This window comes from Monodelphis domestica, chromosome 7 (genome assembly GCF_027887165.1).
Source record: "Monodelphis domestica isolate mMonDom1 chromosome 7, mMonDom1.pri, whole genome shotgun sequence".
Classification (NCBI taxonomy): Eukaryota; Metazoa; Chordata; class Mammalia; order Didelphimorphia; family Didelphidae; genus Monodelphis; species Monodelphis domestica.
In genome coordinates this window covers 230,667,270-230,694,403 of record NC_077233.1, presented here as the reverse complement: position 1 = coordinate 230,694,403, position 27,134 = coordinate 230,667,270, and the positions used below count along the sequence as shown (strand labels likewise).

Sequence of the window (27,134 nt, the reverse complement as noted above, 5' to 3'; positions counted from 1 at the left end):
CCCTACTGAAGAAACACCAATGGCTCCCTATTGTCTCTAGCACATAAATTACTGTTTAGCTTTTAAACTCATAATTTGGTTTCAATTCTGTCTTTCCAGTTTCAGTGAGCATTACTCCCCTTCCCAGCACTCTTTAATCCAGCTAAACTGTCCTTCTCTCTGTTTCTTATTTGTGACACTTCATATTTCCTGTCTCTGTGCCTTTGCACTGGCCATTTTCCACACTCCTGGAATGCATTCTCTCCTTGCTTTTGCCTCAGAGTCTTTCTCTTCCTTTAAGATGCAGCTTAGGCACCATCTTCTGAATGAAATCTTTCCACCCAATCATTAGCACCCTCCCTCCCAAACCACCTTGTATTTAACTACCTTACATGTGTGTGTGTATGCGTGCACACACAGTAGTAGTAGCCTGGCATATAATAGTCAGTTGATAAATAGTTCCCAGTTGATTGATTGATTATTCTGCAATTGCTCTTACTTAATACCTTCTAAGTCCAAGCCAAATAAAACTAACTCTTCTTTTACATGACAACCTTTCAAATTCATGAAGGCTGTCATCATGAACCCCTAATTCTTTTCTTTTTCAGTTCCTTAAATCAATTCTCTTATGGCATGATCTCAGAGCTTCTCATTATCCTGATTGCTCATCACACTCCATTGTGCCAATATCCACCTTAAAATGTGGTACCTAGAACTGAACTTAGTACTGTAGAAGTGGTCAGACCAGGGCAGAGAATGGGGTATCATCTCTTACAATTATCCATTATCTTTGGTCTTCTATACCATTGTTGATGCATATTGAGCCCACAATAAACCTCCAAAGACTATATACATGTATATACATACATTCATACACATATATCATCTATACATATACATACATGAATCATATGTGTCTGTATGTATTGTGTATATGTGTGTGTGTTGTTGTTCAGTTGAGAGTGATTTTTAGAGCCCCTCCAATAGTTAGTTTATCTATAATAACTTTCATCATGCTAGGTTTTGTCCATTATCTCAACTAGTCATTGATGTCTGCCTCCTGGTTCTATGAACCAACATATTAGTTTCACATTCCAACTTTAATCAAATTTGAAAAACATGTTAACTAATCAAGCCTTCATTCAAGTCACTGATAAAAATATTGACTAGGACGGTGGACAAGTTTAGGGCCCTGGAACAATATATAAGAGACCTTCTTCTAAAATGACACATTTATAGATAACTCTTCTTTGGGTCTGGTCATCTAAGCAGTTTATATCACACCCAACTCTGCCACTGAAGTTACATCTTTTCAATGGGTCCACAACCAAAAGCATGGGGGACTTGATCAAATACCTACCCTGAAATCTAGTAAGCTATCTGTCAACATATTCAAATGTGTGCTCTATATAGGGGAACTGAGAGAGTATGAATACTGTAGAATAAACCCTCCTTTCTCCTGGAAATATAATTAAAAAGTAGTGACTTCTCTACTAATGGGGAATTAGGGGAATGGGCTTCAGGTGGATGGACAGCATAACATACCTGGGGAAAAACAATCTTTTCTTCTCTAAATATTCATTTAGCCCCTTCTGGATGTCCTCCAACAGAATATTGGCTTCTTTGAGTTTGTCTAACATCTGTGGCTGATCTGTTGCTACAAGCACTCTGGCATCTTTCACCTAGTGAGAAAGACTCAAAAAGTAAGACTGAGAGTCAAATAAGTGTCCCCTCCTATATTAATACCAAAGTTACTATAACTATTCAGTATCTTTAGTTCCAAAGCTGGCTAGAAGGTCTTGGTATTTGGATCCTAATGGCCTATGCCAGAGAAGTTATTCCAACTGTTGAGCAGAGATTTTCCAATCCAAAACTTCCCAAATATTTTATTTTTGGACAAACTGGCCAGGAGAACTCTTTCAGGGTTAATCCACAGAAGTACACTCCCAGTTTAAGAAAGCTTAATTTTTAGGAATATTTGTATTTGATAAAAACATTGGTTTCTCTGTGTGTGGGAGGAGAGGAATGATTTGCATCACAAAAGGACTTACCACATAATTTTTGCTAAGTTTTTCTTGTGCAAAATCCTCTAATACAATTATAAAACTGTATTTCTAGAAATACAGTTAGCCTTGAACTTTCCAAGGGAATATTGCTACTAAGGAACCTCATGAGTGACAAGTGCTTACCGCTTGATTCATAATGCCTTTCCAATAACCATCGACAATTCCAAATTTTCTTCCCTCTTCTGGCATTTGTGCTATGATGTCCTCAGAACTGAAGATGGGTTCCAGGTATAACCATGTAGCCTGGCACTTCAACCAAGCATCTAAAATTTCTTGCATTTGGACTAGTTTCTCTTCCCATTTCTGTGAATGCAACAATAGTCATACTGAACTATAGATTCAGAGGCAGACAAAACAAGTCTCCAGGAAATTACCAAGTCTACAATGATATTACATCAGAAAACATACTTTTAAAAAAACCTCTTTTTGGGGGGGGGAGAATTTAAAGCTGTTTGTTCCCTATCCTCTATGGTCATTTTGGTAAACCTATAGCACACATGCCATAATACTCCCTTTCCCCTCTCCACCATGCCTGAAGACATTTCTCACATCACCTGCCCCTCTGCTCAGCAGTCCAGTGGGAGCCCTTCCTCCCTCCCCTGTCTGGAGTTGGGTAGTTGGGGGCTCACATGCAGCATGAGGGTGCAGTTTGGGCACTTGGGCTCTAAAAGATTTGCCATCACTGCCCTATGGTGTCTCTCTCCAGGAATAAGCATCTGGAAGCATAAATTCCATTTTCATAGGAATTTCATGAAGCTAGTAGGAACCTTAGAGATCATTCAAATCCAAACTTTTCAATTTACAGATGATAATTAGCAATTCACATTTCCATTACTTGATGCTTGTAAAGTACTTTCCTCACAACCACAAGAAAACATAAATATTATCTCCATTTCCGATAAGAAAACAAGGATTGAGCATTTCAGTGACTTCCCTTAAGTTACATAAGTTATAAAGGAAAGAGCCAGGATGCAAATGCAAGCTTTAAGTCCTTCTACTATATTATAGTGCCTCTCAGACAAGGGAACTGAAATCACACACCCAAGACCACGCAGGTATTAAATGGCAGAACTGAAATTTGAACCCAGATTGACCTCTTTCTTTCCCAACTTTGGAAGTTCAAGTTCATTAAAATTTTAATTTGCAGAGCAGCTAAATGGCTCAGTAAACAGAGAGACAAGCCCAAGACAGGAAGTCCTGGGTTCAAATATGACCTTGGATAATTCCTAGCTGTGTTACCATGGGCAAGTCAGTTGACCCTAATTGCCTAGCTTTTACTATTCTTCTTCTTGGAATCCACATCTAATATTGATCCTAAGACAGAAGGTAAGGATTTACATTTTTTTAAGTTTTGCCTCTAAGTATTTATCATAATACTCCATCTAGCTTACAAAACTTTGATGTTTATTATGTATTTCTGAAATTTACACAGATATAATTTTAATAACCATTTTCTGAAATTTTCATCTTCTTCCCTTTTTCCTCTTTCTTTTCCCAGAGATGGGAAGTAATATGATATAGATCATACATTTATTATCATGCAATATATATTTCCATGTTTGTTATGCTGTGAAAGAGAACACATATTGTTTATATAAGTAAAAAAATGAAGGAAATAAAGTGAAAAAAGTTATGCTTCAATCTGCTTTTAGACCCCATCATTTCCTTCAATGGCAGTGGATAACCTTTTAAAAACAATAACAACAACAAAAACCCTTTACCTTTGTCTTAGAATCAATACTGTGTATTGGTCCCAAGGCAGAAGAGCAATAACCACTAGGCAATGGGGGTTAAGTGACTTGCCCAGGGTTACAAAATAAGAAGTATTTGAGATTAGATATGAACCCAGGATCTCCCATCTCTACGTCTACCTCTCAATCCACTGAGCCACCTAGATTTTCCTTTATATAGTTTTTTTCACCATGAGTCTCTTGAAGTTGTCTTAGATCCTTGCATTATGAAAATAGTTAAGTCATTCACTGTTGGTCATTGTACTTTATTGCTGTTACTGTGTACAGTGTTCTTCTGGTTCTGCTCATGTCCCTTTGCATCACTTCATATAAGTTTTCCAGGTTTTTTTGTGATAGTCCTAAGGCTTGAATTTTTTTTGCTAAAATTTTAAGGGGTCTTTGATGACAAATGGCAAATACATTTTAGTGGAATGGAATAATTTTGAAACAGATTTTGGTGGTCTTACAACCTTGATGAACTTTCCATGAGCATGCTAGGACTAATAATTGATCTAATATGTAATAATAGTAACATATATAATAATGAATGCCACTGAACCTGTGAGAGAAAGCATGGCACCAATAGATAGAAGGCAGAATTGAGAAAATCTGGGTCATGTCCTTCTGATATACTCTGCCTATGTGATTCTGTGCTGGTCACAACTTCCTAGTGACCTTATGAAAACTCCTCTATGGCTATAAGTTACAGAAGCATAGAGATGCACCTGTAGAAGGAGTTCCCTAGACAGAAGGAATTCATCTGAATCCATAATGATGATAATATTTACTCATTTAACTAACATTTATCTTGCTCTTACTATGTGCCAATGGGTTTACAAATATGAACTCCTTTACTTACTACATACGAAGCACTTTCCAAATATACCTCATTTGGTTCTCAAAATAAACCTGGAAATTAGGTGCTATTAATATCATCTCCATTTTACAGCTGAAGAAACGGAGGCAAACCAAGATTAAGTGACTTGCTCAGGGTCATATGGCTAGTGTCTGAGGTTGGATTTGAACTTAGGTCTCCTTGACAAAAGGGAAGCTAGGTGATGCAGTGGATAGAGTAGTAGACCTGGAGCTGAGCCTCAGGCACTTACTAGCTATGTAAGCCTGGGAAAGTTACTTAACTCTGTTTGTCTCAGTTTCTTCATCTATAAAATGGGCTGGAAAAGAAAATGGCAAACTACTCCAGTATCTCTGTCAAGAAAATCCTATGTGGAGCCATGAAGAATTAGGCATGACTGAAAAACGACAGAACAAGAATTTCCTGACATCAGACCTGGCCACCTAACTGCCTCAATGATCACTTTACAGTCTATAAAATTCCATGAGGTAAGTAGTGTAAATGTTATCACCATTTTATAGAGAAGAAAAAACAATATCTTTTAGAGAATTGAGTGATTTGCCCTGGTCCCATAGCTGGCAAATCATAGAGCTGGGAATTGGATATAGTTTTTTAAGGTTCCTGGGATCATGGGATCACAAATTTAGAACTGGAAGGGATGTTAAGCCATAGAATCTATCTCTCTTATTTTTTAATAAGGAAACTGAGACCCAATAAAATGAAATAACTTATTTAAGGTGCCACCAGTAAGGAATGGCAATGCTTGGATTGAAATCCAGGTCCCCTAATTCTGAATCCAGCAATCTCTCTACAATATCCTTCTTTCCATTACATCAACAGAGCTATGCTACTATGGTGTAAAGATTTATAGTCTAGCCCCTGATGTTGCCATAGCATATTGAATTCATATTTACCTAGCATTCCCCCTGGAAACAAATTGGATTAATTAAAATGTCTCTGTAGGCATGGCCTTAATATTATTTTTGGCATTACTTTTTGGTGGAAACATAAACATACCCCCCAAAAATCTTAAACAGAAAAAACCAAGCCTATTCTGAACAGTTCAATTTGCTTTTCAAAAAGGATCCATCAAGGATCAACACTGCTTCTTTTCAAACTCATTGCTTATTGGAGCTTGCCAGGCACAGGTAAGAAGTTTGGGGTATTCCCCCCTCCCTCCACCTTGGTCTGAGTCTTCAACATTATAGAGAGCTCCTAGAAAGACTTCTGTGAAGTGATGAAAAATGAAATGAGCAGATCCAGTGGTACATGGTAACAGCAGGAAAGTACAATGAGCAGCTCCAAATGGCTTAATTATTATTAGTGATTATTAGTATTATTAGTATTATTAGTGATGCAAGGATCCAGGACAATAACAAGGGACTCATGGGGGAAAGGCTAGCCACTGCCATAGAAGGAACTGATGGAGTCTGAAAGCAGATTGAAGCATGCCGCTAAGGAGGGAGGGAGGGAGGGAGGAAGAGAGGGAGGAAGGGAGGGAGGAAGGGAGGAAGGGAGGAAGGGAGGGAGGGAGGGAGGCATATATTATATATATATAGGCATATATTAAATGCCTAGCCTATGCCAAGCACTGTGCTCAGTGCTTTACAAATGGAATGTCATTGGACCCTCACAACAAGCTTTAGGAAGTAATTATCACTCCCATTTTGTAGTTGAAGAAACTAAAGCAAATAGGCTTAAGTGATTTGCCCAGTTTCACACAACTAGTGAGGCCAGATTTGAACCAAGTTCTCCTGACTCTGGGTCCAGCTCCTTATCCACTGTGCCATACAACTCCTATTAAGAAGGTATCCTGACTTCCGGGTAATCATGGCTGCAATCTAGACGCCGCACGCTTCCTCTCCCCAGCACCGAACGAAATAGACTACATCAAAGGAGCATAAAATCACCTTTGGAGGAACAGAAGGACTCCCCAGTACCCCACAGAGGCAAAGGTACGTGGGGCTTGAACATTTCCACACTAAAATAAGAAGGAAAAGCTTGCACAGAAAAGTGAACTGAGCCGCCCTTCCCCCACCCCACCTCCCCCACTAAACCAGAGTGAGCTACCTGAGCGCTCACCGGGACAGCGAGTGAGTGGGGAGCGTCTCTGTCTGGGGGGGCACTCCAGGGTCCTTGGGATCTGGGGACTGCCAGGAAAAAACGTCTCAGGGCGCTTTCACTGGAGAATCCAGCGGACCTGGACTTGGGGCGGGCTGCGCTGAACAACGCGCGCTGATTATCTGGGCGGAGCTGAATACCTGGGCTCGGAGGCTGGGAAGAACTAGTCTGAAGCAACCTAAATTCACAGAAAAACCGCTCTTATAACCCAGACCCCAGACCAAAAAGGAAAGGGAAATAAAACCACCAAAGGGATGGCTCATATGGCCCAAAATCAAGCCTCCAGGAAGAAAGGGAAAAAAGTGACTATTGAAAACTTTTATGGTGGAAGTACCCAAGGAAAAGAGGAGAATGAGGAGGAAATCCAAAAAAATTCAGAACACGCCTCCCAAAATGGAAACTATCAACAAGCTCTGGAAGATCTCAAACTGGAACTTATCCAAAAGATGGAAACCTTCTGGAAAGAAAAATGGGAGAAAGAGATCAGCTGTCTGACAGATAAGACTGCTCAATTGGAAAAAGAACTCGAAGCATCCAATAGAAGGGCAGACAAGGCTGAAAAGCAAATCCAGTCCCTAATGACCAGAATTAAGCACCTCGAAGAAAGTGAGATGATAAAACAGCAAGAATCAATAAAGCAAACCCAAATAATTAATGAATTGGAAGAAAACATAAAATATCTCACTGAGAAGGTCACGGACCTGGAGAACAGAGGAAGACGAGAAAATCTCCGTATCATTGGTCTCCCAGAAAAACCAGAGGTAAACAACAAATTGGATATTATTCTAGAGGAGATTATAAAAGAAAATTGCCCCCACGTTCTGGAGCATGGGGGGCAAAATAGAAATAGAAAGGATTCATAGAACACCTTCTATACTAAATCCCCAAAAGACAACGCCTAGGAATGTAATTGCCAAATTCAAGAGCTTCCAAGTAAAGGAGAAAATCCTACAAGAAGCCAAGAAGAAGAGCTTCAGATATAAGGGGGCTCCCATAAGGATCACACATGACTTAGCGGCTAACACACTAAGAGACCGCAAAGCATGGAACACGATATTTAGAAAGGCAAGAGAGCTGGGTCTCCAACCAAGAATCAACTACCCAGCAAAACTGACTATATACTTCCAGGGGAAAGTATGGGCATTCAACAAAATAGAAGATTTCCAAGCATTTGCTAAGAAAAGACCAGAGCTCTGTGGAAAGTTCGATATCCAAGCACAGAAACATGAAAAGGTAAATATGAAAGAAAGGGAAAAGGAGATAAATCTTATCTTTCTCTTTAAGTCAAACTCTCTTCTATAAGAACTACATTTACATCTAATTATATATATTAATATGTGGGGAAAATGTTTTGTGTAACTCTCATAAATTGTATCATCATAAGAGTAGTTAGAAGAAACATGCATAGGGAAAGATTGGGGAATTAAGAAGATTTGGGGAAAGTTGGGGCAAAAAAAGGAAAAGGGAGGGGGGAACCGTGATAATACTAAGATTAACTTCAAGAAATAGGGGGGGAATCAATAGAATAAACTTTCCCATATAAAGATACACATGGGAAGGGGAGGGGAAGAACTCTCATATGAGAAGGAGAGGAAGAGAGCGTGAAGTGGAATTACTTAAACCTTACTCTCAGTGAAATCAAATCTGAGAGGGAAGAACATCTAGATCCAGTGGGATCCTGAATTCTATCTTATCCATTAGGGCAAGAAAGAAAGGAAAATTAAGGAGGGGGAGGGGGGAGGGAGTACAAAAAGGGAGGGAAGGAGAGGGGGGAGGGGAAGGGAGCATAAAAAGGGAGGGGCTAGAAAGGGAAGCATCTCAAGTGAGGGGACTAGGGGGACTGACCTAAAGTAAATCACTGGTTCAAAAGGAGAAAGCTAAAGAAGAAAGGTCAGAACTAGGGGAAGACATCAAAATGCCAGCGAATCCACAAATAACAATCATAACTTTGAACGTGAATGGGATGAACTCACCCATAAAACGCAGACAAATAGCAGATTGGATTAGAACCCAAAACCCTACCATATGTTGTCTTCAAGAAACACATATGAGACGGGTTGACACTCACAAGGTTAGAATTAAAGGTTGGAGTAAGACCTTTTGGGCCTCAACCGATAGAAAGAAGGCAGGAGTTGCAATCATGATATCTGACAAAGCCAAAGTACAAATAGACCTGATCAAAAGGGACAGGGAAGGTAAATATATTCTGCTAAAAGGAAGTATAGACAATGAGGAAATATCACTAATCAACATGTATGCACCAAATGGTATAGCATCCAAATTTTTAATAGAGAAACTAGGAGAATTGAAGGAGGAATTAGACAGTAAAACCATATTAGTGGGAGACTTGAACCAACCACTATCAAATTTAGATAAATCAAATCAAAAAATAAATAAGAAAGAGGTAAAAGAGGTGAATGAAATCTTAGAAAAATTAGAATTAATAGACATATGGAGAAAAATAAATAGGGACAAAAAAGAATACACCTTCTTTTCAGCACCACATGGCACATTCACAAAAATAGATCATACACTAGGTCATAGAAACATGGCACTTAAATGCAGAAAAGCAGAAATATTAACTGCAGCCTTTTCAGATCACAAGGCAATTAAAATATTGATCGGCAAGGGTACATGGAGACCCAAATCAAAAATTAATTGGAAATTAAATAACATGATCCTCCAAAATCGGATAGTTAGAGAAGAAATCATAGAAACACTTAACAATTTCGTTGAAGAAAATGACAACGGCGAAACATCCTTTCAAACCTTATGGGATGCAGCCAAGGCAGTACTTAGAGGAAAATTCATATCCCTGAGTGCATATATTAACAAATTAGGGAGGACAGAGACCAAGGAATTGGAAATGCAAATAAAAAAACTTGAGAATGAACAAATTAAAAACCCCCAGAAGAAAACCATACTAGAGATCCTAAAAATTAAGGGAGAAATTAATAAAATAGAAAGTGACAGAACTATTGAGCTAATAAACAAGACTAGAAGCTGGTACTTTGAAAAAACAGACAAAATAGACAAAGTACTGGTTAATTTAATTAAAAAAAGGAAAGAAGAAAGGCAAATTAATAGCATCAAGGATGAAAAGGGGGACCTCACCTCAAATGAAGAGGAAATTAAGGCAATCATTAAAAACTACTTTGCCCAACTATATGGCAATAAATATACCAACCTAGGTGATATGGATGAATATTTACAAAAATATAAATTGCCTAGACTAACAGAAGAAGAAATAGTTTTCTTAAATAATCCCATATCAGAAATTGAAATCCATCAAGCCATCAAAGAACTGCCTAAGAAAAAATCCCCAGGGCCTGATGGATTCACCAGTGAATTCTATCAAACATTCAGAGAACAGTTAACCCCAATATTATACAAACTATTCGACATAATAAGCAAAGAGGGAGTCCTACCAAACTCCTTTTATGACACAAGCATGGTACTAATTCCAAAGCCAGGCAGGCCAAAAACAGAGAAAGAAAACTATAGGCCAATCTCCCTAATGAATATAGATGCAAAAATCTTAAATAGGATACTAGCAAAAAGACTCCAGCAAGTGATTAGAAGGGTCATCCACCATGATCAAGTAGGATTCATACCAGGGATGCAGGGCTGGTTCAACATTAGGAAAACTATCCACATAATTGACCACATCAACAAGCAAACCAACAAGAATCACATGATTATCTCAATAGATGCAGAAAAAGCCTTTGATAAAATACAACACCCATTCCTACTAAAAACACTAGAAAGCATAGGAATAGAAGGGTCATTCCTAAAAATAATAAACAGTATATATCTAAAACCATCAGCTAATATCATCTGCAATGGGGATAAACTAAATCCATTCCCATTAAGATCAGGAGTGAAACAAGGATGCCCATTATCACCTCTATTATTTGACATTGTATTAGAAACACTAGCAGTAGCAATTAGAGAAGAAAAAGAAATTGAAGGCATCAAAATGGGCAAGGAGGAGACCAAAGTATCACTCTTTGCAGATGACATGATGGTCTACTTAAAGAATCCTAGAGATTCAACCAAAAAGCTAATTGAAATAATCAACAACTTTAGCAAAGTTGCAGGATACAAAATAAACCCACATAAGTCATCAGCATTTCTATATAATTCCAACACAGCTCAGCAGCAAGAACTAGAAAGAGAAATCCCATTCAAAATTACCCAAGACAAAATAAAATACTTAGGAATCTATCTCCCGAGACAAACACAGGATCTATATGAACACAACTACAAAACACTTTCCACACAACTAAAACTAGACTTGAACAATTGGAAGAACATTAACTGCTCATGGGTAGGACGAGCCAATATAATAAAAATGACCATCCTACCCAAACTCATCTATCTATTTAGTGCCATACCCATGGAACTCCCAAAAAATTTTTTTACTGATTTAGAAAAAAACATAACAAAGTTCATTTGGAAGAACAAAAGATCAAGGATACCCAGGGAATTAATGAAAAAAAATACAAAGGAAGGGGGTCTTGCAGTCCCAGATCTCAGACTATATTATAAAGCAGCGGTCATCAAAACAATTTGGTACTGGCTAAGAGACAGAAAGGAGGATCAGTGGAATAGACTGGGGGCAAGCAACCTCAGCAAGACAGTATATGACAAACCCAAAGATCCCAGCTTTTGGGACAAAAATCCACTATTTCATAAAAACTGTTGGGAAAATTGGAGGACAGTGTGGGAAAGATTAGGCTTAGATCAACACCTCACACCCTACACCAAGATAAATTCAAAATGGATGAATGACTTGAACATAAAGAAGGAAACTATAAGAAAATTAGGCGAACACAGAATAGTATACATGTCAGACCTTTGGGAAGGGAAATACTTCAAAACCAAGCAAGAATTAGAAAGAATTACAAAATGCAAAATAAATAATCTGGATTACATCAAATTAAAAAGTTTTTGTACAAACAAAACCAATGTAACCAAAATCAGAAGGGTAGCAACAAATTGGGAAACAATCTTCATAAAAACCTCTGACAAGGGTTTAATTACTAAAATTTATAAAGAACTAAATCAATTGTACAAAAAATCAAGCCATTCTCCAATTGACAAATGGGCAAGGGACATGAACAGGCAATTCTCAGCCAAAGAAATCAAAACTATTAATAAGCACATGAAAAAGTGCTCTACATCTCTTATAATCAGAGAGATGCAAATCAAAACAACTCTGAGGTATCATCTCACACCTAGCAGATTGGCTAACATGACAGCTATGCAAAGTAATGAATGCTGGAGGGGATGTGGCAAAGTGGGGACATTAATTCATTGCTGGTGGAGTTGTGAATTGATCCAACCATTCTGGAGGGCAATATGGAACTATGTCCAAAGGGCGATAAAAGACTGTCTGCCCTTTGATCCAGCCATAGCACTGCTGGGCTTGTACCCCAAAGAGATAATGGACAAAAAGACTTGTACAAAAATATTCATAGCTGCGCTCTTTGTGGTGGCCAAAAATTGGAAAATGAGGGGATGCCCCTCAATTGGGGAATGGCTGAACAAATTGTGGTATATCTTGGTGATGGAATAGTATTGTGCTAAAAGGAATAATAAAGTGGAGAAGTTCCATGGAGACTGGAACAACCTCCAGGAAGTAATGCAGAGCGAGAGGAGCAGAACCAGGAAAACATTATACACAGAGACTGATACATTGTGGTACAATCCAAGGTGATGGACTTCTCCATTAGTATCAATGCAATCCCTGAACAATCTGCAGGGATCTAAAAAAAAATACTACCCACAAGCAGAGGATAAACTGTGGGAGTAAAAACACCGCTGAAAAGCAACTGCTTGACTACAGGGTTGGAGGAGATAAGACTGAGGAGAGACTCTAAATGAACACTATAATGCAAACTCCAACAACAGGGAAATGGGTTCGAGTCAAGAACACATGTGATAACCAGTGGAATCATGCGTCAGCTATGGGAGAGGGAAAGGCCGGGGGGGGGGGGGGGAGGGGAGGAAAAGAAAACGATCTTTGTTTCCAGTTAATAATGTATGAAAACGACCAAATAAAATAATATTAAAATTAAAAAAAAATAATAAATATACATATATATATATATATAAAAAAAGAAGGTATCCTTATTATATGAAGAAATTCATATAGTTTTCTATAGGGGAAGCATGATGGAAAGTATTTGGGGAGAGGCAGCTAGATGACCCAATGGATAGAGAGCCAGGACTGGAGATAGGAGGTCCTTGGTTGAGTGCCTCCAACACTTCCTGGCTGTGTGGTCCTGGGCCAGTCACTTAACTGCAAATGCCTAGCTCTTCTTGCCTTAGACAAAACTTCTCTTCTTGCCTTAGACATGATGCTTAGTATTGATTCTACAATAGAAGATGAGTTTTAAAAAGTATTTGGGTAAATATCAATATAAAAATTAAATGATGTGATTTTTATCATTAGAGGATACAATAGACCACCTCTGTAGGAAGAGGAAGTATATAAGGAATTGGGAAATAATTCACAACCCTGGCATAAGGGTGTGGTGTAGTTATGAAGAAAAAATTCAATTATACAGATATGTGCAGGAAGTCTCTTTCTTCCAAAAGTAGAGCTGCTAATAGCTTCTTGACTTGTCTCGGTGATCATTTCATCCTCCAAAAGAACCAAGAAACTGAAAGTTTTATTTAAGGTTACCTCACTAACAGAAAGGAATTAGTTGCAAGTGTGGAAATAATGAGAACTGAATTGGGGATACGGGGTATTGACTACTTCCTCTTAGAGTTTATAAGAAGAGAGGAATTCCAGGTATAGTCTGACATTCATTCAAGATTTTGAAAGCAGAATTCAAAGGGTTCAGAGGAAAGATATATATATCCCCCGTCCCGGACTAAAAAGCTTCAAAAGAAGTCAGCTCAGGAGTTTGCTCAAGAATGGAATTTTGAATGGAAAGAATTCCAATAAGGAGGAAAAAATGGTATTTGCCAATCAATCAGCCAATTAACATTTGTTAAGTGCCTACTATGTGCCAAGTACTGTGAAAAGTGGTAGGGATATACCAAAAAATAAAAGACAAAAGACAATCAATCTCTGCCCTTAAGCTTACAATTTAATAGAGGACACAGCATGCAATCAATGAACTGAGACATAACCAAGAAAGTTAAGATTTTTTTGAAAAAGAATTTATAGAATCTAGCCACATAACACTGAGGATAAATATAACAGTATGGTACAGTTCTGTAAAAATAGTGTCAGGAGTACTAACACTGGGAATGAGCTGCGGCTGCTGAAGGAATCTAAGGACAGTGAAAAGTTGTGTTTTTTTAAAAGAGTTTTTTTTAAGTTCACTGGGAGAAAAAGTAAGAGCAAAGAAGGGATAGGACAACAAGCAAGATGACAGAACTGCTAGGGGCAGCTGGGTAACTCAGTGGATTGAGAGCCAGGTCTAGAGGCTGCGGGAGGTCCTAGGTTCAAATTTGACCTCAGCTACTTCCTAGCTGTGTGACCCTGGGCAAGTCACTTGACCCCTATTGCCTAGCCCTTACCACTCTTCTGCCTTGGAGCCAATACACAGTATTGACTCCAAGATGGAAGGTAAGGGTTTAAAAAAAAAAAGAAGAAGACAGAACTGTTTGTTTCTAATTTCACTTCGATTTTCTCTGCTGAGGAAAAAGACAATAGCACTGAAAATGATGCAACAGCAATGATTGACAGAGAGTTGATAACCAAGATTAAGTATGGAGATAGAAAGAAAAAACCTTTGATAAATAGTCCAGCTCAGATAAGCTCCAGGGTAGTGAAGGAACTTGCAGATTTGACCCATGGAGTCATTGTTGGTGATATTTTAAAGGTGATGGAAAATAGGAGGGGGAGGGGAGCCACAAGATTGGAAGAGGACAGTTTGGGGAAGGAAGGAAGGAAGGAAGGAAGGAAGGAAGGAAGGAAGGAAGGAAGGAAGGAAGGAAGGAAGGAAGGAAGGAAGGAAGGAAGGAAGGAAGGAAGGAAGGAAGGAAGGAAGGAAGGAAGGAAGGAAGGAAGGAAGGAAGGAAGGAAGGAAGGAAGGAAGGAAGGAAGGAAGGAAGGAAGGAAGGAAGGAAGGAAGGAAGGAAGGAAGGAAGGGAGATGGAGAGATGGAGGGATGGAGAGATGGAGAGAAGAAGGGAGGGAGGAAAGAAGGAAGGGAAGAAGGGAAGAAGGGAGAAAGGAAGAAACTAAGACTGTTTTCTACAAACTATAGGTTTGAATTTGATTCCAGGAAAAATTCCAAAACAGATCTATCAAGAGATAATTGGCAAAAGCCTAGAAAAGGAAGCAGGGATTGTAGAATCAGTGTGGCTTCATCAATAATAGGTCATATTATACCTCTTCTATTTCTTTCTTTCTTTTTTTTTTTTGTGGCAGGATTACTAAATTAGCAGATGAGAATACTGTGAATATAGTTTACTTCAGATTTTAGCAAAGCTTTTAAAGCATCTTATATTATTCTTTTGGAGAAAGATAGCAAGATGTAGACTAGATAATGTATTTAGATGATTCAGGTTTGGTTGGATGAATGGATTCAAAGAATGGCTATTAATAATTTCATTTTAATGTGGCAGGAGGTCATCAGTGGAGTATCCCAAGGGTCTGTACCTGGCCCTGTTCTACTCCACATTTTAATCAATGGCTTAGATGAAGGCATGCTCATCATATTTATAGATGACACAAAGCTGGGAACCTGGGTTATGGAATCAGAATCCAAAAAGATTTTGACATTCTGCCCAACAAGATGAAGTTTAGTAGTAAACTCATACTTTGGTGCACAAAATCAACTCTACAATTACAAAATAAGGGAAATAATGGTTAGAGAGCAAGTGCAAGTATAAATATCTAGGGGTTTTCATATACTTCAAGATCCATATGAGTCAGCAGTATGATGTGGCAACCAAAATATTTTAGGCTTCATTAAAAAGAGCACAGCCTCCAGGAATAGGGAAGTGATAGTCCCACTGAACCTTGCCCTCATGAGTCCTCCTCATTCACATTCAGTTCTGGGGACCAGAGTTTTGAAGGACACTGATAATCTGGACAATGAAGGAAGGGAAATCCAGATGGCCAAGGGACTCAAATCTATGCCATATAATTGGAGTTTGGAGAAACTATGGATATTTAGCCTAAAGAAAAGAAAACTCTAGATGATAGTGATGATGATGATGATGATGATGATGATGATGATGATGATGATGATGATGATGATGATGGGGAAATGGAGTGGGACAGATGTCTTCAAGTATTTGAATGGATATCTGGAGGAGGATTAGACTTGTTTGATTCTGTCTGGCTCCAGAGGACACAAATAAAAAAGGATAGAAGTTGCCAAGAGGAAAATTAAGGTCAGAAAAAACTTCCTCATTATTTTAGTGGAGATTTCCTTCTATATAAATTGGACTTGGGGGACCAGAAGTCTCTTATAGCTCTCAAATTATGTGATGATGCAATTCTGTGGAAATTCCCTACACAGATGCAGCTTAGCAATTCATCTGTAACTTAGATTCAAAAGAATTTTTGGAGGCCCTGTCAGGTTAAATGACTTCCCTATAGTCACCAAACTAGTATGACTCAAAAGGAAAACTTGAACTTTGATCCTCAGAACTCTTCAGGCCAAGGGTGGGATCAAATGTCTGTGTAATTTTCAGTCATACCTAACTCCTGGTGACCTCATTTGGGGTTTTCTTGGCAGAAATACTGAGAAAGTTTGTCACTTACTTTTCCAGCTCATTTTACAAGGGAGGAACCTCACAAATAGGATTAGGTAAGTGACTTGCCCAGGGTCACCAAGTAAGTGTCTGAGACTGAATTTGAACTCAGGAGGATAAGCCTTTCTGATTCCAAATCCATAGTAACACCTTGCTGCCCTTGGGAGCTAATCCTTAACATGAACTATTGTAATTCTGGTGTAGGAGGCTGGGAGGAGATGGGGGAACACCTTGATTTTCCCCTTATAAATACAGATCTACAACTACTCAACAAATGATGATAACCTCAAAGAACTCCCTGGGGACACTGAGATCCAAAGTAAATTAATCAGGGTCCCATAGTTATCATGTCTCAGAGAAAAGACTTAAAGCCAGGTCTTCTTGACTACTCTATCATTCCATTATTATTATTCATTTCAAGTTTTCTCCTAAAAACAAGTTGATATTGGAATCAAAATTGGATGAGCCCCTCACCTCTAATCTTCCCCTCCATGAGAATGTGTATGTACTTTATGCCTTGGTGTTGCAGGAAGGAAGGGAGAGGATGGAAAGAGACACAAGATCTTACTTTCTAATCGTTTTCTGGAGGCCTTGGACCTTCTATACTAATTGAACATAGTGCCTAACACATAATAGGCATTGAATAAATGTTTACTGATTACGTAATGGGGACTTTTTTATTTTTTATTTCATTCATTTTTATTATTCAGGGCTCAAGTTTGGTTAACAGAAACCCTTTTTTTTTCTGTTAATATTTACCTCACCTGACTAAAAGTCTAACTCATGGAATAATAATTTTAAGAGAAGACTTTTGACATTCCAGAGATAAGGAACCAAGTGAGAAGGTAATACAGCATCTTTAAAACTTCCTCCCCAACTGATTTTATTTATGGAAAAATTTCCCTGAATCAAGTCTTTGTGACATGTAAATCACTTTCTCTCAATTAGCCCATTGTGACTTTTTTAAAATGTAGCCTTGTAGCTTTGCAAACTTGGTTGTTTAATCTGGAAGCTGAATTAGTTTACCTATGTAGTCTATTTAACTAGATTTGTTTCCTTAGGGGATATTTGAGATTATGATCCTCTTTAACTATGTTTTTTCAATTTTTATGACATTGGAGAAAGCATGGAGTTATGAATTTAGAAAAAGGTTTATAACCTAAAAGAATCTATGAGATTACAACATGTAAAAGAAATTCTTTCTCTGCCATTGTGATATAATTTTGCCAATAAAAAGCCTCTTTAGAATCCTAATCTTTGTTCAGGGATAATTTTGTGAAGCCTAAATCTGTGCTCAAGCATGATAAAACTTAGGTTTTTACCTCTATAATCTCAGTGTTGTGTTAGATTTATTTAGACAGCAATAATCTACTCTATGAACTCAAAAAGGAGATATTTCTCCCATAGCTTGGTTGTCTCTTTTTCACAGAAAACCACAGTTCTTGGAAGAAACAGAGAGCAGCTGACTTTATGGGAATTTTGTGCCTTGGAGGAAGGACTCAGGTCACTTAGAAAGAATCTACCACATCCTCTTACCCGAGCTTCCGCTTCTATTGGTTTGATGAAAGGTGATCCACACATGGTTTGTGTCTTTATCACATGATCATCAAGTAAAAGCTGAATGTCATCAATTGAACACAGGATATTCATGTCCTGCAAATAGAGACACCCCCCCACTCTAATTAGAAAATATGCAAAAAATGCAAAATAAATACTCATTAGTCATATAATAATAATAATGTTGAAAGTGGATTTGGGGGAGAACATCATTGACTCCATTTTATGCTATATTTGCTGTTATCATATAAATGTGTATTGAATGTCTCCTTCTGTATCTTCCTTCCCCTAATCACTTCAAGGTTTCAAAAGAAAACTCATTGAACTTTGAATAGTTTCTTGGAATTCATTTTTCTTCATCCTATCTTAGAAGACTGCACATTTGGAACTCTACAAATGCAAACAACTGACCAATTAAAAAGGTTTAATTTTCTTTTTTATTTCTGGCATAAATGTCAATGCTAAAGGTTTTGTAAAAGTCTAGGCATCTCTTTTTCTTTTGCTAAAAACGTATCATTTCTCACCTAGCTGTCCTAACTGATCTTACCCAAAATTCTCTGGGTCATGTAGCTCCGGAGGAGAGACTATATATATGTCATCTGTGGAACTGTGAGAAACACATGTCTATCACCTACTTCTGGGGTGTATCACACTCTTGAGTGGATAAATTAACTGCAGTGTGCCTGTCTGTCTATAACCTATACTGGCTTCTTCATGCAGGGGCTAGCAAGAACTCAAAATTCTTCCAACAATAATAATAGCTAAAATTTATGGATATTTATTTATATACTTATATTTTATACATATTTATTCCATATATATTTCCATTTATGTGCATTTATAAATTGCTTACTGTGTGTCAAATACTGTGCTTAGCACTTTAAAATTATCATCTCATTTGTTCCTCCCAATAACCATGTGAGGTACATGCTAGGAAGTGTCTGAGTAGAATTTGAACTCACATCTTCCTGACTCTGAGCCTAATACTATATTCACTGTACCACCTAGCTGCTGATAAGATGTACTCTGACCCTATTTCTGTATTGGTGGGATAGGAATCTATTTTTGTTGCATATAATCACTAAGTGCAGGTATAATGGAATTTTTATTCTCCCGCTTGAAAATAGATTTTAAGTGATTAATTTTTCCACCAACCACCCCCCATTAGCATAAATATGTGCACAGAAGTCACGGCTAATCCAATGAGATAATGCATTTGAAAGCACTTGGAAAAATACAAAGTGCTATAAAAATATAAAGGATTATCACTATCATTAATCTTGTCTGTTTTATGCTCAACAAATGTGAATTTTAAAGGATGAGTATGCACATACACAGGAACATCCTTAGGTGGGAAGCCAGGAAAAATCAAGTATTCTCCCTCCCCTGTACCCCATTGCTCTCAATATTTGTATACAGGTAAAAATCAATTCAATTAAATTCGGCAAACACTGAAGCACTCTGGATGAAGTAGTGAGCTGATCAAATCATCCTAAAGAGTGATTTTGGAACTATGCCCAAAGGGATATAAAACTGTGAATAACCTTTGACTGAAAGTCTTCACTAGTTGATTTGTACCCAAAAGAGGTTTAAAAAAGAAAAAGGCAAAGGACTTTCAAATGTTCAGATGTTCAAAAATACATCATCTCTTTTTGTGGTGGAAAAATTGGAAATTGAGATGTCCACCAATCAGGGAATGGCTAAACAAAGTTGTGGTATATAGATCGTGTTGGAATACCATTGTGCTATGAGAAATGATGAGGAGTCTTTTGAAAAACCCTAGAAAGACTTACATGAACTGATGCAAAGTAAAGTAAGCAGAATCAGAAAAGTACACAAAGTAATAGCAATATTGTGTAATGATCAATTGTGAATGACTTAGCAATTCTCAGCAATACAATGATCCAAGACAATTCCAAAGGACTTTTGGTGAAAATGCTATCCACCTCCAGAGAAAGAATTGATGGAATCTGAATGGAGAGCAAAGCATTTTTTCCCTTGGACTTTTTTTTTTGGGGGGGGGGAAGGGGGATTGTTTCCTTTCATAACATGACTAATATGTGTTTTGAATTAGTGTTCATGTAAAATATATCAAATTGCTTGCCTACTCAGTGAAAAGGGAGAAAGAGAGAGAATATGGAACTCTAAAATTTTAAAATGAATGCTAAAACAATTTTTTGCATGTAATAGAAAAAATTTTTTTAACTTAGTAAATAGGTTCCTTCTCCATTACTCCCCTTCCTCAACATCTCTATAAAAACATCATAAAATGATCCAACAGTCAGCATGTCTGACTAGCTCACCGTGTCCCTGTATTTTGAAAAGCTGAAAACCATGTTGGTCCACTCAGATTTCATTTTATCCATGTTTTTCTCCAGGGAATATTCTTTACTGGCTGCAGCACTAATAGGCTCAAGTCTAAATGGAAAGAAGAAAAGAGAAATAACCCAGGAGAGGTATTTTAACATATCCTTGAAAAGATTCAAAAAGCTTTTGGCCTTATTTACACTTTTCTTGACCTACTAGGGAGCACATGCCCTCTACAAAAGCTATCAAAGTTATTAAAAGTATGCATTTCCTGGCATAGAAAATACAGATTTAAAGAAATATTAGGTATTGGGATCATTTTATATTTTTATTTCCTTACCATTCACTCATGACCTGGTTCCTTTTAGGGTCTGCTTAATTTGCTGCAAATGACTTCTCTGTCCCTTCTTTACTATCATTATTGTTTATTTATCATTTATTATATTCATCTGTGCTAAGATAAGTGATAAGACTATCAACTTCATGAGGTCAGGGAGTTTTTCTTGTTCTCCTTTCTAGCCTAGAAAGAGTGTTCTGCACATAGTATGTAGTTAATGTTTAATTAAATTAAATTCAGTCATAGATCCCATGCAAATTTATGATTACCTTAACTATATCTAATTCTCCTTATCCATTTGTTGTTGTTTAGTCATTTCAATTGTGTCCAACTCTTTGTGACCCTGTTTTGGGTTTTCTTGGCAAAGATATTGGAGTGGTTTGCCATTTCCTTTTTTAGCTCATTTGACAGATGAGGAAACTGAGGCAAAAGGATAAGGGATTTGTCCAGGGTCACACAGCTAGTATATATTTGAGGTTAGATTTGAACTCAGATCTTAGTGACTCCAGATCTAGCACCCTATCCACTGTGCCACCTAGGTGCCCCACTTACCCACTAACACATTTTAAAATAGTATCTACTTTCAGAGAAAAAACTGATGGAGTCTGAGTGCAGATGGAAACATAATTTTTTCACTTCATTTTCCTTGCTTTTTGTGACATGGCTAATATGGAAATATGTTTTGCATGATTTCACATATATAATTAACATCACATTTCTTGCCTTCTCAATGGGTAAGAGAGAAGATGGAGAGAGGGGAAAATTCAGAACTCAAAAAAACTTTTTAATATTAAAAATAAACAATAAAGTTCAAATTTTCTATTTTTTTTTCTTTCAACACTTCTGAGAACAATGATGGAATCCTCCTGTTTTATAGAAAGAGGTGGGAATGGAACCAGTGGGCCTAGGTCTTATGCTATAGAAATGAACCCTTAATTAGAAAAAAATGTTTTAAATGTTTTGTTTAATTAATTAATTTAGAATATTGTTCCATGGTTACATGATTCATGTTCTTTCCCTCCCCTTCTCCATCCCCCCTCCCAAAGCTGAGGAGCAATTCCACTGGGTTTTACATATATCATTGTTCAGAACCTATTTCTATATTATTAATATTTGCAATAGAGTGATCATTTAAAGTCAACATCGCCAATCATATCCCTATAGAACCATGTGATCTATCATATGATTTTTCTTCTGTGTTAGAAAAAAAAATTTTTAAAGACTGGGACTCCCTATGTTACCCAGGAAGTACAAGACTAGTATATTCATGGACCTGTCCCTATTACTGGTTTTCAAGAGAGCTTTGAGTATCTCTGTTTCCAACTTGGGTTAGTTTACCCCTCCTTTGGCAACTTGGTGTCCCTCTACTTCGAGGGCTGTGTTGGCAAACCTTTGGCATGTGTGCCAGAGAGGGCTGTTCCCCTTGTCCTCTCCATGGGTGCCTGAGGAAATTTCTCTCATAGTCTCTGCCTAGCAACTTAATGGGAGCACTTCCTCCCTCCCCTGCCTGGAGTAAGGCTAAGGGCTCACATGTGGTGTGAGGGTTGTAGTCTGATTGTTTGGTCTTTAAAAGGTTGGCCATCACTGTTCTAGGGGCTCACTATATGAAATTCTGGTCTTAGTGTGTATCAGCTTTAGCCCTATAAGCAGCTCAGAACTCAAGAGCTCCACCAGACTAGGCTTCCCCATTAGCTGGGATTATAAGCATGAAGTACCACATCTGGCTCAATTAATATTAAAGGGAAGATCTAGAGAAAGGTAAAAGGAAGAATGCTTAATTTTATATTTTGATAAGGCAAAAAAACCACATTTTATAGAGAGCTGGAATGAATGAGACCACAAGAAATATATAGCACAATACCCTCATTTTACCAATGAGGAAATTGAGGCATAAAGATGTCAAAAAAAATGACTTGCCCAAGCTCAAAAAGCTCATTAATGCAAACCTAGAATCAAAAACCATGTCTCCTAAATCTATCTACTGCTCTTTCAATTGTATTACTCTGCATCCTCAAACTTTGCTGGGAAAAAAATAACCATTACTGTTTCTGTAGCTGTCATTGAATTATAAATGACAGACCCTAAGATTCTAGTGTGGGGCTTGTGACAACTGTTTTATGTCAAAAAACAGGAATACGAAAACTCAGTGATCTGTAGCCCTAATGAATGGAATCGGTGGTGCAGAGAACCTTGAATAACCATTAATCCAAAAGACACCATCATCGTGAGATTTCCTTTGCCAATTATGGCTTACTAAGGATAATACCAAAATGACTTTTCATTCCCCAAGCACACTTGAATTAAAAGAGGGTGGCAGCGAGCCCAGGAGTGTGCTCAAAGCCAGAGAAAGCCAGTTTAGGATAAAAATGTCACCACAAAGAACTGATAAGGCAGATATTTCCCATACAGATAACTAAGTTAATTCCATACAAATGAATGAAAGAAATCTTATGGGGAAGGCAGGAATGCTATCATTCCCTTTTTAATAAGGGAGAAAGCAGAAGGCTCAGGGTTCAGGATTTTGCCATTCTTTGCACATAGTGTTTAATTTTTATTGACTTAATGGAAGACTTATGGATGATAATCATTATAGTTAGTATTTAAATAGCACTTTAAGGTCACCTAGGCTAGTTCATTTGATCCTCATAATAACCCTGAAGGTAGGTGTAATTAATTATTGGCCTCATTTTACAGATAAGGAAGAATGAAAGGCTAAAAGAATTGTTACTTAACTTGCCCAGACTCAAGATGTGAACTTAGGTCTTCCAGAAGGAAAGTCTAAAATTCTTAGTACTATATCAAAGCCACGAATACTAATTCTGAGACCATAGACTTGCCAAACGTGGCAAGCCAGTGAAACAGGCTACATTTGTGTGCACTTCCTTGCGTGCCCAACTCCTCATTTTGCCCTAGACTTCTCCCTGTATTAAAGGCCTCAACTACTAGAGAATGAATCAGCAGCCAAGTTGAGCAGTCTGGGGCTCCATTCTGTCAGGACCTGTCCTGGGTGCTTACGATAAAGGTTATTCATGGGGTAGTCAAAGTAACCCAAACGATGCTAAGGTCTTACCTGTCCCAGTTAGCAAAGCTCCTTTCCTCACTGTTTTTCCAATTGTGTTGGCTATTCTATAGATTCTTTCCAGTCTTGGAGTCAATGCTGTGTATTGATTCCAAGGCAAAAGAGTGGTAAGGGCTAGGCAATGGGGGTTAAGTGACTTGCCCAGGGTCATACAGCTAGGAAGGCCAGATTTGAACCTAGGATCTCCTGTCTCCAAGTCTGACTCTCAATCCACTGAGCTACCCAACTGTCCCCATATCCTATAGACTCTTGTTAAAAATAACCTTTACCTTCTGTCTTAGAATCAATACTAAGTATCAGTTCTAAGTGTCAGGATTTATTTTTCATATACTGTATTAATTCTTATAACCTGGGGAGAATTACTATGTATTCCTGTGTCTCAGAGACATCATCTAGTCTTTCTGCTTTTTTCATTGTCTTCATCCGTGAGAATTTCAAGAAATAGCTTCCTTTTTAACAGAATTTAGTTAATAATTGGCCGGGACAAGGGCTCTTTTCCTATGTACTGATAGAAGTATGGAGAGCGGTGGGTAGGTTGATAGGCCACTTCTTAATTAGCTATCACCAATTAAAGATGTCTAGGGATGTTCGAGGGAGGGGCTGAGTAATGAGCTCCTAAAAATTTATTTATTAAGTGGCCTGACTCACCTCAGATTGTCCCTACTTGCGAAAGAGTCATGGAGACCTATATCAGTTTATCAGTTATAATGTTGGTCTAGTCAGTAAACCTGATATAATTCATAAACTTATAGTCTTACCCACAAACAAATCTATTGAGATCATTTTAATCATAAAAGTTCTAAGGCAGAAAAACAGTAAGGACTAGGAAATTGGTGTCAAGTGACTTGCCCAGGGTCACAAAGCTAGGATGTATCTGAAGCTAGATTTGAACCCAGGACTTTTGGTCTCTAGGCATGATGCTATCCACTAAGTCACTTAGCTGTCCCTGTTCTATAGGCTCTTAAAAACTTTGGGGGGAGGGAGGCAGCTGAATGGCTCAGTGGATAGAGAGCCAGACCTAGAGACTAGAGATCTTGGGTTCAAATGTAACCTCAGATACTTGTGTGACCCTGGGCAAGTCATTTAACCCCAATTGTCTAGCCCTTGGTGCTCTTTTGCCTTGAAATTGATACTTGGTATGAATTTTGTTTTGTTTTGTTTTTTAATAAATAAAAACTGCTAAGGATGGGAATTTCAAGTTCTATGCCAGACCTGGGGAGAACTCCAAGGGGTCAGATAGTTTTAAGTAAGACTCTAGAGAAGCACAAAATGAGCCCAGGATCACTGTTTGCACTTCACTCCCTAAATTTTCTGGTATCCATCATCCTGAATAATATGTAGTAGAAAAGCAAAAGGGATGGCATGAATTACAGAGAAAAGTCAACATGTAAAAATTTCAGGTAAAATAGTAGAGAATGATGTAGCGGGAAGAACACTGAACTTATCTGAGGTTCAGGTCCCAATTCAACCATTTACCACCTTCTCTGAATTCCCTCATCTTTAGAACAAGAATATTCACTACTTAATTCACAGGGTTATTTGTGGAGATCAAGAAGATTCTGGACGATGTAAATGTCCAAAGTACTTAGCCCATCATAGGTACCAATAAATGTTTCCCTAAATGTAAAATGTAAGAGGATTGAATCGGGACTCAGAAAATAGGTTTCCAGTCCTTTTTTTTTCTTCATTTTTCAAAAGGACCAATGACATAACAGGGCAGGTGGCTCCATTGACCTTGGGCCTCTCTAAGCCTCTTCTGCCTTGGAATTGATACTTAGCATTGATTCTAAGACAGAAAGGAAGGAATATAAAGGAACTTTAATCTGGATACAAAAACAAAACAAAGGAAAGGAAAGAAAAGGTACAGAAATCTGGTATCTTACAATTCTTATTGATCTATGAAAAAATCATCCAAAGGAGCAATTCAATTACTTACTTCTCAATAAACTTGCTAATTCCAAATTCCAAGATGTTTAAAAGACAAGTTGATTCATCTGGTTTTATTTCAACCCCGACTATTTCACTGATCTAAAACAAAAGAAGAAAATAGATTAGATCTTAGGAACAAGACCCTGACACTGAGCAGTTCAAATACTTTCAAGGCTTTTAGCATGAAGTTTCATTTTTGTCTGACTCCTCATGATCCCGTTTGGGGTTTGGGTGTTTTCTTGGCATAGATACTGGCATAGTTTGCTATTTCCTTCTCCATTTCATTTTACAGGTTAGAAATCTAAAATAAGCAAGGTGAAGTGACTTGCCCAGGGTCACATAGCTAGCAAGTGTCCGAGACCAGATTTGAACCCAGAAAGATAAGTCTTCCTGACTCTAGGCCTGACATTCTATCCATTGTACCATCTAACTACCCTTGTAGCAAGGAGACCTAGACTGAAATTCAAGGTCTGAGGCTTATTAGCTCTATGACCTTGGACTAATCAATGAAATTTTCTGGGCCTCTGGCAACTCTCTAAGATTGATCTAAATTTAGGAGGGGTGGAAACTGCTACTTCTTCAGGGTGTTTCCCTAACAAAAAGTATGTTTAAGTTTTGGAAAGAGCTTTACACATATTACTACATTTGGCCATAATAAGAGCCTTGTACATTTGGTTCTACAAGCATTATTATCCCCATTTTACAGATGGAAACACTGAAGTCAAGAGTTTAGGTGATCTAATTATGACTATATATTTAATAAGAGTTAGAGACAGAATTCCAAGCTAGTTGTTTCCTGATGCCAAGCCAAGTATGTGCTATTCTCCATAGAGCAAAAGAATTACTCATGCAATCAGACCAGGAGGTTATCCATATGGTTTATTTTAAGGGAAGGGGAAGCGCACCCACACTACCATCTCATTTACACAACTCTTTTGTCCTTCAAGTTCCACAGCATGACATCCTGCCATGAGGGCTTCATGCTGGTAGCTCACATTTTCTGGCTTCTCCAGGTCCCTCTCTTACGAGTTCTCCTGTGACGGGCATCACACTGTCACTACTACCTCAGTGAACGAGGCAATGAATTGAATTCAGTTTTGTTCAACTAGAGTAGCCTTGGAGAAGCAGGAGAGCCCTGGAGACTTGCAACAAGTAGGGAAGAAGGGGAAAGGCTGCAGAGTGGGAAGAGGAGACCAGGTGAAAGAGCACAGCAAAGACTCACATCCCAAGTTCCAGATTTGATACAGTGGAACCAAAGGAGACTGGACTAGAAGAGATCTTGGAAACCCTGTCTATCTGCTCTCCTCATTTTAGAGGTGAGAACACTGGGGCCTACAAAGACTTGACTTGCCCCAAATTACCAAACACTAAATTGTCAAATCTGGGGCAGCTAGGTGGCAGGCATATTGGATAGAGCACTGGTCCTGGACTCAAGAAGACCTGA

The 27,134-nt window shown here is 38.1% G+C and overlaps 1 protein-coding gene across 5 annotated transcripts in view; it reads right to left on the bottom strand.

Moving 5' to 3' along the window:
• Window positions 1-27,134, bottom strand: part of DNAH3 (dynein axonemal heavy chain 3) — a 246,850-nt gene that overhangs the window by 137,253 nt on the left and 82,463 nt on the right. For all 5 annotated transcript variants that reach the window (XR_469849.3, XM_007498217.3, XM_056806547.1 and 2 more), the window contains 5 exons: window positions 25,698-25,789; window positions 20,342-20,456; window positions 18,018-18,134; window positions 2,169-2,348; window positions 1,525-1,661 (listed from right to left, as the gene is read on the bottom strand). Coding sequence is in view for 4 of the 5 variants with exons in the window: in XM_007498217.3 (XP_007498279.2) it covers window positions 1,525-1,661; window positions 2,169-2,348; window positions 18,018-18,134; window positions 20,342-20,456; window positions 25,698-25,789 (641 nt within the window). In the remaining variant the exon portion in view is untranslated. The remainder of the gene's footprint in view (window positions 1-1,524; window positions 1,662-2,168; window positions 2,349-18,017; window positions 18,135-20,341; window positions 20,457-25,697; window positions 25,790-27,134) is intronic.